General features: G+C 46.4%; 1 protein-coding gene across 4 annotated transcripts in view; it reads left to right on the plus strand.

The window, feature by feature from the left end:
- ash2 (Set1/Ash2 histone methyltransferase complex subunit ash2) overlaps positions 1-13,003 on the plus strand; it is a 235,940-nt gene that overhangs the window by 30,998 nt on the left and 191,939 nt on the right. For all 4 annotated transcript variants that reach the window (XM_070529334.1, XM_070529331.1, XM_070529335.1 and 1 more), the window contains one exon: positions 3,921-4,016. In XM_070529334.1, the coding sequence (XP_070385435.1) occupies positions 3,921-4,016 (96 nt within the window). The remainder of the gene's footprint in view (positions 1-3,920; positions 4,017-13,003) is intronic.

Below are 13,003 nucleotides of genomic sequence, written 5' to 3' on the forward strand. Positions count from 1 at the left end.
CAGCTTGGGTATATATGTTTTGTATCTTTCCGAAAATGCAATAGCTGTGAGTAAGCGCTCGTGTGTCCCCCTTCACTGTCTTCTTGTTAATTGTGCACGCAAAAATATTTTACTATGAATTCGTACCAACTTGCCCAACTATCAGTTCTGCTGCAGAAGAGGCAACGCCAGGTCGAGGATCCCAAGTTTCAGTCCAGGGAATGCGATAGTCAGCGCCTGAACACTCGACGTTGCCGAGAAAGTGATCCTGGCCAGCGACTGCTCGAAAACTTCCAGCATCAAGCCCGTCGAGACAACTTAGCAAAACCTAGCATAACCTCGCAAAACCTGGCAACAACTTAGCCAAGCCTACCATAACCTTGCCAAACCTAGAAACGACTTAGCTAAGCCTACCAACAACTTAGCAAAACCTAGCATAACCTCGCAAACCCTACAAACAACTCAGGCAAGCCACATAAAAGGTAGGTGATCACAAGCTCCGCTGTTGACACCAGCCTTGCACTACTAGTGCAAGCTGCACACTTTTTTTTTTAATGTGTGCAGTGAAATATTCAGGACCCTGTATTGAGGCGAAGCTGACTTTCAGGAACCGGCATTATTCAGTGCACTGTGCTTTCCGACCTTCGAAGCCATTAGAGAGAATTACAGAGGTGAAGTCGGCGCCATTGCTGACAGCGGCGAATTCTTTCGATGAAAAACACAGCACCTAACCGCAACAAGCTTAATAGGGAATGTTGAAGTAGCTAGGCTGTTGAAGTTGCTGTGGTGATGTCCACGACCACGGTGGAACAACAGATAAGGTGTTTGGATGGCGCCGTCTGTGTGCAGAGCGAGCTGACTTCAACTCTGTTTGGACTTCATTCCTTTGCCAGCAGGAGCGTTGCAGTGTTGGGGGGGTCATAATTTCCTGTCGACTGCTACCCCAGCCTGTCACGCGAAAAGTGTAATGCATTGTATCTACACAAAAATGCATAATTATTGAGGCTAAGACTTTTAAACGTTATAATAGTGTAAATGTAAATTATTGGTAACCTTATTGGGGGCGAGCACTTACGGAGTCACCATGTGTCGGATGTGCCTCCCTTGCATGGTATGAGCGATAACGTCGCGCTCTTCATAGGTTTAGCTTATGGCACTTAATAATAACACCATGCGGCAGCCCTCCTAGAGATTTCTGTAGGTGCTCTGAAAACAAAGGAAGTTTTTTACTGCCAAAATAATAATCGTGGGCAAACTGAAAGGACAGAATCATTTACAGGCACTATCTCTTTACCGAATATGTACAGTGAACGCCACTGCGTGCGGCCGCCGCAGTGGAGTCTCCCGAACCAGCTTCTTGCGTGAAAGGTAGACAAACGCTGAGAGCAAACTATGTGAAATATGTTCTTATAGTCAGCTGTCTGTATAACCGAATGTATTTTATCAGAATGAAGCCTCAATGCGGCGATCGCACGGGTTCGCAGCGACCAACTACGTGTCTGCATGCATGTCCACGCACAATGTTTTGCTTTCGCTGTGAGCACGTTTTCGTACCATGCCATGAGCTTTAGGCTGCAGAATATGAGCCTTTGACAGTACATAAGCAACCATTGTTGTGTGGATGCTATCAGAGCTGTTCAAAAATAATTTCTTTATAGAGACTTCGACGCCTACGGTGACTGTGATGTGCCATCGCGACGATTGAAATTTGTTTTTTTCTAAATTGGACATTTCAATATTGTTTCTCAAGCTGCGTTGCATTGTATGTTTATCGATCTTCTCAGCGTGCAATTTCCGGCTGCTTCTTTTTTGTAATCCAGTACATTAGTTCATAACACAAACATGACCATGTGCCATGCCTTCTTTTAATATGCTTCTTACCGCTCCCTTTTCATTCCAGTGAACTTGCCAGAATCTAGCATCAACAAGTTCATAGACCAAATAAAGTGTCATGACATCAGCCGGGCAGTGGGCGCGGGCAAGCGAGTCAGTGTGCATTTTCTGCTGCTCACCGAACATCGCAGCCCCGACGCCATAGCAGAAATCTTCCTCACGTCTGTGCTTGCTGCATACCCGAGTTGTAGCTGATGGCTATTTACCGGTTCTAAGTTTCGCGAGCCAAGCTTCATGCAGCTTCTTGTCCTGCGGCTACGAATGAATAAGGCTGACACCAGGCTCTGAATTGCACACGTCCGGCACTGAGCAATAGCCTACCATACTGCATGCCTCCAAAAGCCGACACTACCTATTATAGTGCTTTCAAATGCTGTCAAGCAGATACCCAAAGTGCAAAAACCTCACCATTTTATCAGAACCGCAGCGCAGGTGCGACTTTTGTTTTCAGTGCGCTTTGGCGCTTCTGAAGCAACCGACGTGGCCGTCTTGTCCACGTGATCCCTCATGCCACAGTATGCTGACGGTGGCACCAGCTTTTCTAGTGGTGGCGCTCGCCCCCAGTAGCAATAAGGAACAATTGAAAAAAAATAATTGATCAGAGGTAATACCCATAGGGATACTAGGGCTCCATAGAAAATGCATGGAGAAACTTGTAGTAGGGGTGGGGTAACTAAAATTTTGGGGGTGAGCCAACCTAAATTTTGCGATGATCTAATGGGAAAGGTGTGAATACGACGATGGACAAAGAGAGAAACACACACACAGGGTGCCTACATGAGATCATGCACAATCAACATGCCCAGCTATCCATCCTAACGTCCTAAATTTGAGGTGGGCCAACTGAAATTTGGGGGTAGGCTTACGCATACTTAGACAACTCCAGTGGAGTTTCTGCATACTTTTAAACATTGTTTTGGTCACAAACTATTGTTATCACATTATTTAGCCATTGCGTGCATCATTCAGACATTAATATATATCTTGTTGGGAAATGTCTGTACAGTTGTGCATTTGTGTGTCCGGAATTTTCGCCCCAGCGTACCGTGTTTGCATTCACTAGACTAGGTGGACACTACTCAACGCAAATAAAAGGTGAGACTAGAGCAACTTGCAACATACACTAGACTAAAATAAGGAATATTAAAAGTAACTTGCGCGGTTAGTAGGAAATGTGTGTTCGGCATGCATGCTAACCATGAACATCGTTGCAATTGGCAAGCCATGGTTTCTCGCCTTATTTGCACAACTTGAAAAACTTTTCACTTTGCAATAGCTGGTGGTTTTGCATTTGTACCAGAGTGGAGCTCTAGTAAACACGCTGTCTCTACAATGGACTTTCACGAGTTGCAAAGCACAATAAGCTCTGGGTGGCACTACTGAGCTTAGAGGTTTAGGAGGATATACCCAAGCTTGTTTCCCAAAGACTTGCCAGACACTTAGTCTAATACGCAGGCATATATGGGACAATTTCCTAGCGATTCTACTGAGGAGAAGCCCTATGTTTGACTCCTCGGAGCCCCACACGTTGTGCCAGCTGCTGTGGTTGACCCCCAACGATCCGCACCATCTGCCAAGACATATATAAACTACGACCGAAAATACCATCGGCGCAGCAGCCTCGTTCAGACACCTTATCTGTTTTTCCACCATGGCCACGGCTGCCAGAGGATCTGCATGCAAGAGTGCCGGTTCGAGGCGGCGAGATAATTAAAATGGCGGAGGTGGTGGCTTTTATTAAGGCTGTTTCGGACCTGCAGTGACGGCAAAAAGTCAGGAAAATCGGACAGTGAAGGTTTTTTTGAGTCCAAAATTTCAGACGTCCTTATACATTGACCTTGGTGGTGCTAGAAAGGTGTCCGAATTATCGGGCATGTCCAAAAAATCGGGTGTCTGTCCGGAAAATCAGTTGTTGACTGTATACCTATATCTTGATGTGTTCTCGCACAATGTTACCGTTGTCATTTTGGGCATTGTTTGCACTGACAGGCAAGACAGTACATGTTTATTATTCAATTAAGGAAGCCATTTGTAATGCATTGTTTCAGGAGATAATTCCTTTCATTGAAAAGAATTGGGAAAATATGACAACGGTCCCACGGAGAGTAAAGCAAACCTGGCACACAACTGTTTACAAGATCATGGTGAGTTCATATATGCCTTCTTTGATGTTAATTCATGTATTGCATTCTGTCTGTCGTTTTCCTTTGTGCTTCATCATTAGTCTATCTCTTTTTCTACAAGTAGTTACTTGTAGTTTCCGGTCACTTTTCTTTTTAATTGAATATTATGTAAAATGGCTTAGCAAGTGGTCACGGGTTTGGCCCCCAATCAGAGCACCCGTACCCTTGTAAGTTTGAAATACAAGAATAGCCATTTATTTATTTACACATACTGCTGTTTTGGGAATGAAACAGTCAGGGTGGGCACAAGAGTAACAGAAAGTGAAATCGTAAATGATGGTAGTTACGCGGCTACCCATCACGCGGTTACCCAACACTGGTGCTACGTCGACATGTAAGGGTCGACCGCGTCAGACTACCACCTGTGACGACGTAACCTGTATTGTTCGCCATGAGCTCGAGGCCGCCTGTTCACCAGCTTTTTCAGCGACGCCTCCCGATCCACCAGCAACCACAGTTGCAATGATTCAAGACGTCGTCAGACAGGAATTTGAGAACAGGGGTCTGAACTCCGTGTGTTCAACTTCTCAACCCAGCGTTCCCCAGTTCTCTAGCGGCCCTCCTCATCCCCGGCAGTCTTTTTCTGCCACATCTTGCCGCAACTCGTCCAAAGGCATACCCCTGATGACAAGCCAATCTGCTTCCGCTGCTGTTGCATCGGCCACGTCGCTCGTCACTGCCATAACAGATGGCCACCACCTCCTCGGACATATACCGCCGCTTATTCCCACACCTTTGGACCTTCTGTTCCCTATACCACCCGTCATGAACCCACTGCCGCTGATGCTCCTGCTCTGAACATTCGCTACAGCCGCTCGCCCTCACCTCGACGCCATCAGTCTCGTTCACCCCAACCCCGTCGCATCTCTTCTCTGCCTATCACCTCCCAAATCCAGCCGGAAAACTGGGCATTGCAGCTTCTAGAGGTGAAGCTGCGTTGTCGACCCTGCACTAAAATCCTCTGCTCACGTTACCTATGAACCAAAACCTTCTTCACGTTGACGTTGACGGCTATTCCGTCTCAGCATTCATCGATACAGGAGCACATCTGTCTATTATGAGTGCTGCCTTTCGACAACGACTGAACAAGCTCCTCACCCCAGCATTGGCACGCGTTGTCCGCGTTGCAGATGGCAGTACTGTGCCTATCATCGGAATGTGTACGGCACGTGTCAGCATCGCCGGCCGCCACACTCCTGTGCTCTTCAACGTGATTGCTCATTGCCCCCAGGACCTGATTCTCGACCTCTATTTTCTTTCCGCGCATTCTGCTTTTATTGACTGCTCTGCCAGTACCCTTTGCCTTGAGTTGCCGATTCTCGCAGAACCTTCTGACGCACCCCAGAGCCGCTTACGCCCCACCGGCTTTCTTCGCCTGCCACCAAAGTCAATAGCCTATATTGAACTGTTGTCTTCCCCACCAGTTCCTGATGGTGAGTACCTCGTCACCGTGCCTCACAGTATACTTACTATTACTGCGAACCGCACTCGCATGCCTATCTATAACTTTGGATTGTCAAAGCAAATTCTACCACAAGGTATTTGCCTTGCCAACGTTGATTGTCTCGGCGACCATCACGTGGCAGCGTTATCGACCGATGGTTCTTGCGAGCTCAGCAGGCCCCCCGCGGCCAGCCTCGGGCGCCGATCCCAACATAAAGAAAATGGCAGCAACAGACCTGTCCTCTGCGCAGACTGAATACCTTTACCAAGTATTATCATCCTACCAAGATATTTTCGACTTCGACGATCGCCTTTTAGGCCAGACGCTCATGGTCAAGCATCGGATTCTTACTGGCGATGCTACACCTATTCACCGACGACCATATCGAGTTTCTGCGTCGGAACGCCGAGTAATTCAAAGTGAAGTGAACAAAATGCTAGATAAAAACATCATTGAGCCTTCTTCGAGTCCCTGGGCGTCACCTGTGGCTTTGGTTAAAAAGAAAGACGGCACGTGGCGCTTCTGTGTAGACTACCGTCATCTGAACAACATTACTAAGAAAGACAGACGTCTACACGCTCCCACGTATAGACGACGCCCTTGACTGCCTCTGTGGTTCCAGCTATTTGTCTTCTATTGATCTTCATTCTGGATACTGGCAGATTGCTGTTGACGATACAGACAGAGAAAAAAAACGCGTTCATCACACCTGATGGACTATACCAATTTAATGTAATGCCATTTGGATTATGCAATGCCCCTGCCACCTTCCAGCGTATGATGGACTCCTTGCTCCAAGGTTTCAAATGGTCCACATGCCTCTGCTACCTTGACGATGTCGTCATCTTCTCGGCAACGTTCGACACTCACCTTGATCATGTAACAACTATACTTGTTGTATTTTGAAAGGCGAAGCTGCAACTTAATCTCGTCCAAATGTCGTTTTGGCCATCACCAAAATTAACTCTTCTGGGTCATCGCGCTGACGCTTCCGGAGTACAGCCTGATCCCGACAAAACACGCGCTGTCCAAGACTTTCCGGTTCCGAAGACAGCCGCAGACGTTTGAAGTTTTGTAGGGCTATGCTCGTACTTTTATCGTTTTGTTCAAGATTTTGCGGCACTTGTTATACCCTTCACTAATCTTTTGAAGAAAGGCGTAAAATTCTCGTGGCGTACTTCGGAAGCCGCCGCCTTCTCTCGTCTCGTCACTCTTCTAACCTCACCACCCATTCTTGCCCACTTCAACCCTGATGCCCCTACAGAATTGCATAAAGATGCCAGCGATCATGGCATAGGTGCTGTCTTAGCCCAGCGTCAGCGTGGCCAAGATCGCTTTATTGCTTATGCGAGCCACCTCCTAGCATCATGAAAGCGCAACTATTCCATTACGGAACGAGAATGCTTTGCTGTTGTCTGGGGAGTTGCGAAGTTCCGTCCTTACCTTTACAGTTGCCCTTTTTCCGTAGTCACTGACCATCATGCGCTCTGCTGGCTCTTATTGCTAAAAGATCCTACAGGTCAGCTTAGTCGATGGGCTTTGAGGCTACAAGAATTTTCGTATTGTGTGGTGTACAAGTCTGGCTGTCTGCACCAAGACACTGACAGCATGTCGCACTACCCTGTTGACGACTCTGACTCCTCCAATATTACCGGTGCTGCTTGTATATTCTCTGTATCACAACTGCTTCATTTCACTGACGAGCAATATCGTGATGCCTACATCAGAGCACTCTTTGACCATTTTGAACACTCTCCGGCCAATGCTACTCTATGCCTCTTCGTCCTCCGCATCGGTACTCTGTACCGTGCCGTTTTTTCTGGCCAGGCCTTGCCTGTTTCGTACAACGTTACGTTGCCGCTTGTGAACTTTGCCAACGACGCAAGAAACCATCCCAGTTCCCACTGGTTACCTGCAGCCGCTCAACATCCCTGCCAAGGCCTTCCATTGTGTCGGCTTAGACCTTCTTGGCCCATTTCTGGAATCTACATCAGGAAACAAGTGGGTTGCAGTTGCAGCAGACTGCGCAACTGATGTTGTGGCTTCCTCCTACATCATATCATTTTTATGCATGGTGCTCCGCGTCAATTGCTAACCGACTGTGGCCGTACGTTTTTGGCTTAAGTCATTGACAACATCATGCGTGCCTGCTCAATACAGCATAAATTTACGACCTCCTACTACCCTCAAACGAATGGTCTCGCTGAGCGTTTGAACCACACCCTTACAGACATGCTATCCAAATACGTTTCAGATGACCACCGTGACTGGGACCTGGCTCTACCTTACATTACCTTTGTGTACAACTCTTCCCGTCTCTAAAACTGCTGGCTTTTCCCCATTTTACCTCTTGTATGGCCGAGAACCGACGCTACCACTGGACACTGTGCTTCCGTCCACCACATCTTCAACTAGCGATTATGCCCGTGATGCAATCGCCCATGCTGACCATGCTCACCAACTTGCGCGCGCTCGTCTACAAGTGTCTCAAGATAAACAGAAGCAACACTACGACCTCCGTCACCGTGATGTCCATGTTTCGCCCGGCACCTTCGTGTTGCTTTGGTCACCATCACATAAAGTTGGCCTTTGTGAAAAACTGCTTTCCTGTTACACAGGCCCATATCGCGTGCTCCGCCAAGTGACTGATGTCACCTATGAAATCGTTCTAGCCACGTCCACTACGTCCTCCGCTGTGACAACCAATGACATTTTCCACGTCGCCCAACTTGAGCCCTACACCTCTCCACGCGCCTTGGATATTTAACAGCACCATGACGGCGCTTTTGCCGCTGGGGAAGTAGTATTACGCTATTATCGCGAGATGCTCAAGAGACGAGTCGCCGCGAGAACGACGAAGTGGGTCTGTGCCTTGGCGCGAGCGAATGTCGGCCTGGTGCTCTGACTCCAGTGTAAATAGCCTGTAAATAGTTTGTTCCGTCTGTGTCTTTCTACACGTAACAATATAAAGGAAGAATATGTTATAGAAATATGCCAGAATAAGGTAAACACTAATACCAAGACATCAACCACTAGCATGCAACAACTTGTCGTACAAACACTGAATAGCAAATATGTAAGTGAACAATCCTGTTTGCGCTGCAGTTCACCACCTTTAGAGAAAGAAGAGCAATTAAAACAGTAGGTATACGACATAATCAGTGCAGTGCTTAGTGAGGGAGTATGACATGTCGTGGTGCAGAAGAGTCTGTCTGCAAAATTGGCATTTCTATAGCAAAGGATGAATGAATGATCTTCACAAGAATGGCCTGGTGGGCTAGTTGGTAAACCATCTTAAATGGCTACTAGTGTGCACAGATGGTGACAGAGAGAAGCAGAAGAGGATTCAGTGCTAAACTACAACTTAGCGCTGTGTCCTGTTGTTCTTCTCTGTCGCTGTCTGTGTGCGCTGTTAACCATTTAAGATGAGTGATCTTGTTCAGCGTGACAAGACATTCCTCTCATCTAGAGACTGTAAGGACAGATTATGAGCACGTCGTAATTGTAAGAATTACTGAAATAATGAACATACCAATTGAAGATAAATCTGATAGCCTTCTTTTGAGTGCACTCTAGTTTTGTGTTAAAAGAATAACAAGATTTCGGTGTGCTTTAAGGACTCGGAGTCATCAAAATTAATCTGAAGTCCTCCAGTGTGCTTTTTGTTTTACTCACAGCTTGTGTATAGCTCTTTGATGCAAAGCCTTATCAAAACGAAATAAGGGGAACACTGACCAAGAAGAAATTGTGAACAAGGCTCCCGTGTGGCAGCCGAAATGCCTTTTAATTTCTCAGAAAATGTTTTTCTTGGTCGGTGTTTCCTTTATTTCATTATGCCTCTTCCCAACCAGGCAGGATTCCGTAAAACCCTGGATTTCAGAACGTTATCTAGGTTGGAAGAAATTGTAACTTTTATTGGGTGTTTTATTGACCATTACATACCATGAAACCAAGTCTAGGGCAGTCAGTGCTGACACTTCATACGCCAACAGCAGCACTGCAACACAAATCCTACCAAGCAGAATAAATACTAGTTTTGAGTTGCACATGCTGTGATTTCACGTTAGCAAATTCACCGTTCATCTTTAAGCACATGTCCAGCTTGTGACCTAACATGGCACTGGTGTGCTAGAATGTAGGAGTGCATGCTCTCCTTGCAATGCGCATGGTCGTGGACAGAGCTTGGCTGGACACATCAGGCTAAAGCAAACATTAATGGGTTCAAAAATGTGCCATTCTCACGGCCTTCCTACCAGACGGTGGCGGCATATTTCAGTTGTGTCCTCAAATTCCCGTATCAGCTCCTGGCCAGTGCTGGTTCCCCACTGCCAAGCTTTTTACGATGTCCAATTTTCATGGTCATTTTTACCTACTGGGCTTATTGCACTTGGCTGTCTGGCTGCAGGTTTTGTTTATGTGCTTGTGGTAAGTACAACCATAGAAAATGGCACTATGCTAAGGTTGTAATTGCATCTTGTGATTCACGATATGTGATGTATACAAAAATGAACACAAGAAGAACAAAATGGGCAACAAAAAAAAAATGTTCTGTATGTCTGCCTTTGCATACTCCCCACAGGAATGTCTGGTGTCAGCAAGTGTTTGGTGCCTTGCAACACCACGTACCTGAGCACGCGAGGGTTGGACCTTCCCGCGTGTAGCCGTACGCGGCTTAGCCGTGTCTGGGGAAAGGGGGATCCCGGGGGTTGAGCCGATGCTGGGTGTTTGGACCTTCGAGGCCCCCCCGGCGGAGGCAACACATCTTTTCGGCTTCTGCTTCACACAGACGGCACCTCCAGACTGACCCACCTGGAGGAAATTGGCAGTCGCCTTTTCCTGTCTTCCTCTTCAATCTTAGTCTTTCTCTCTAGCCTTTTCATCTTTCCTGTCTTCTTTTCACTTCTTCTTACTTCTGAATTTCCTGGTGGCAAGGGTTAACCGTGTGTAATATATCCAGTCTTGGTTATATACATTAGGGGTGCGATCTTGTACGCGTTCCAAAATAGAATGGAGGCGGTTCGTTCCAACGAGCCAAATACGATTCGTCAGTTTGAACCTTGCCGAACGCCATGACGTCAGTTGTGACGTGATATCTGCTGTCGATCATTCCGTGTCGTCTGCTATCGGATGAACGGAACGGAACATACCGCCTATTTCGTGACGAAAAGAACGAACCGCCTCCGTTCTATTTTGGAACGCGTACAAGATCGCACCCCAGGTTATAGTGGCGGTGCATAGCTGGCGTCTACAGGTTGCTCAGAACCTGTAGCGTCCCCTTGTTGGGCTCAGTGGAGGGTGGCTACCACCACCGCCGAATTTTTAAACCATGTTATGGCAGAAGCTTTCCTGTGACTTCCAGATCGACTTCTGAGAAAAGGCTGCACCGATGCACCTTTTCAATTTACCCTCTGAGCCGAGCTAGACAACTTCCCACGTTATGTCTTGCATAGTGAAGGAACACTAAGTATGCGTAAGCTATCCCGTCTCTTGGTGGCGAAATGCCTCATAGAAAAAATTGGCAAAGACTACAAAGCCTTGGAAAATCACCAGCAGAGACCTGTTAATAGAATTGAGGAACAAAGAACAAGTGCAAAAGCTGTCCGAATTCGTCAGTATTGGTGAAATCAAAGTAACAATTTCTCCCCATCGCTCATTAAACACTTGCAGCAGCGTTATCTCGGAGAAAGATTTTCTCAGCTTGAGTGACGAGGAACTCCCTGAGGGGTTCCAAGAACAATATGTGATCAAAGTGCAAAGAATAACAATCCGAAGAAACAATGAACAATTCCCAACCAAACATGTAATCCTTACATTTGGTACTAGTATTCTCCCCACCTCTCTCGATGCAGGATACCTAAAAATAAATGTCAGACCATACATACCGATCTCAAGGTGCTGTTTCAAGTGCCAGAGGTTTGGTCACGCATCACAATCATGTAGAGGCAAAGAAACATGCGCAGAATGCAGTGCCAACGATCACCCATCTGAAAACTGTAATGCTCCCCCACGCTGTGTAAACTACAAAGGGGATCATCTAGCATATTCACGATCATGTCCCTGTTGGAAGAAGGAGAAGGAGGTGATTGCTCTCACAGTAAAAGAGATTTCATTTTTCAAAGCAAGGAAGAGGCTTCCACTCTTACCTCAAGTAAGCTACGCCAATGTGGCGCGGCAGGGGGCAGCACCACATTGGTCTCGGGAGTCTACAGGGTTCACAGTCAGTGGTCCTGTGGCAACTCTCATCTGCCCCTTTGGTGGAAGCAGCTAGTGCTGCTCCACCATCATCCAAAACAGCTGTTCTGCAGGTCCCAAGGCTAAACAGAACGCCAAGGCCCGAGGTGCGTGTCTCGGCGCCTGGCTCTCAATCAGCACCTCACAGAAGGCGATGAGGTCGATACCAAAACCCCGGCGTCATTGACGCCAAAGGAAAAGCGCACTTCTGAGCGCTCTAAGAAGGACAAGGCCCTTATAACTGTACTGAAAAAGGAACAGGTAACCTGCACAGTTACCGTCCATTAAATGTGTACTGTTCCATATCACATGTCACCTTTAATTTTTAAGTTCTCAGACATCAGTACATTTTTCATTTTACAACCATGGCTTTCATTGTACACTGGAATTGCAGAGGTCTTATACACAATATAGGTGACATCAAAGACATTATCAACACTTTTTTTGCCAGTTGCAGTGTGTCTTCAAGAAACGAATGTTACTCCAAAAAATAGTAAAATTCTCAAAGGTTTCACCGTTGTCTGAAGGGACTGCGAACGCTCTAGCCATTTGTCAGGAGGAGTCGCCATAGTCGTTCAGGGCGGCACCTCTACACGAAATGTTCAGTTAGATACTTCTTTCAAGGCTGTTGCCGTCACCGTTCTATCGCATAAAACCATCATTATCTGTTCACTTGACCTCCCACCCCATACTCATTTTACTACTAGACAACTGGAAAATCTAATACACCAGTTGCCATAGCCTTTTGTTTTAGTAAAAAATTTTAATGCCTTTTGTGCCCTCTGAGGCAGTGATAGAACAGACCAAAGAGGGCAAGTAATCGAAGATTTCATTTTGTCTAACAGCATATGTCTTTTAAACTCGGGTTCGCCAACGTATTTTCACCAAGCTCACGCAAATTTAGCTGTCTAGATTTAGCCTTCTGCTCACTGTCTGTCTTTAGCGATTTTAAGTGGGAAGTCCTCGACACTTCATATGGAAGTGATCATTTGCCGGCATTTATTACCTTTATTAGCATCCACATTACCTACCATAAACTCTTAAGTCACGTAGCTGGACAATACATCTTGCCGACTGGCCGCTTTCTGTGAAACATGCAAAACTCGAAGAAGTCTTGTCAAATGAACTCAGTGTAAATGAAATTTTAAAAAAGTTCACTGCGGTTTTAATTTCAGCGGCAGAAAAGCCAATACTTCAAACATCTAGCCTTGTGCACAAAAAAATTTACCCCTGGGGGACTCTTGAGTGCACAGAATCAAAAAAAGCTTCAAAA

This window comes from Dermacentor albipictus, unplaced genomic scaffold, assembly GCF_038994185.2.
Source record: "Dermacentor albipictus isolate Rhodes 1998 colony unplaced genomic scaffold, USDA_Dalb.pri_finalv2 scaffold_20, whole genome shotgun sequence".
Classification (NCBI taxonomy): Eukaryota; Metazoa; Arthropoda; class Arachnida; order Ixodida; family Ixodidae; genus Dermacentor; species Dermacentor albipictus.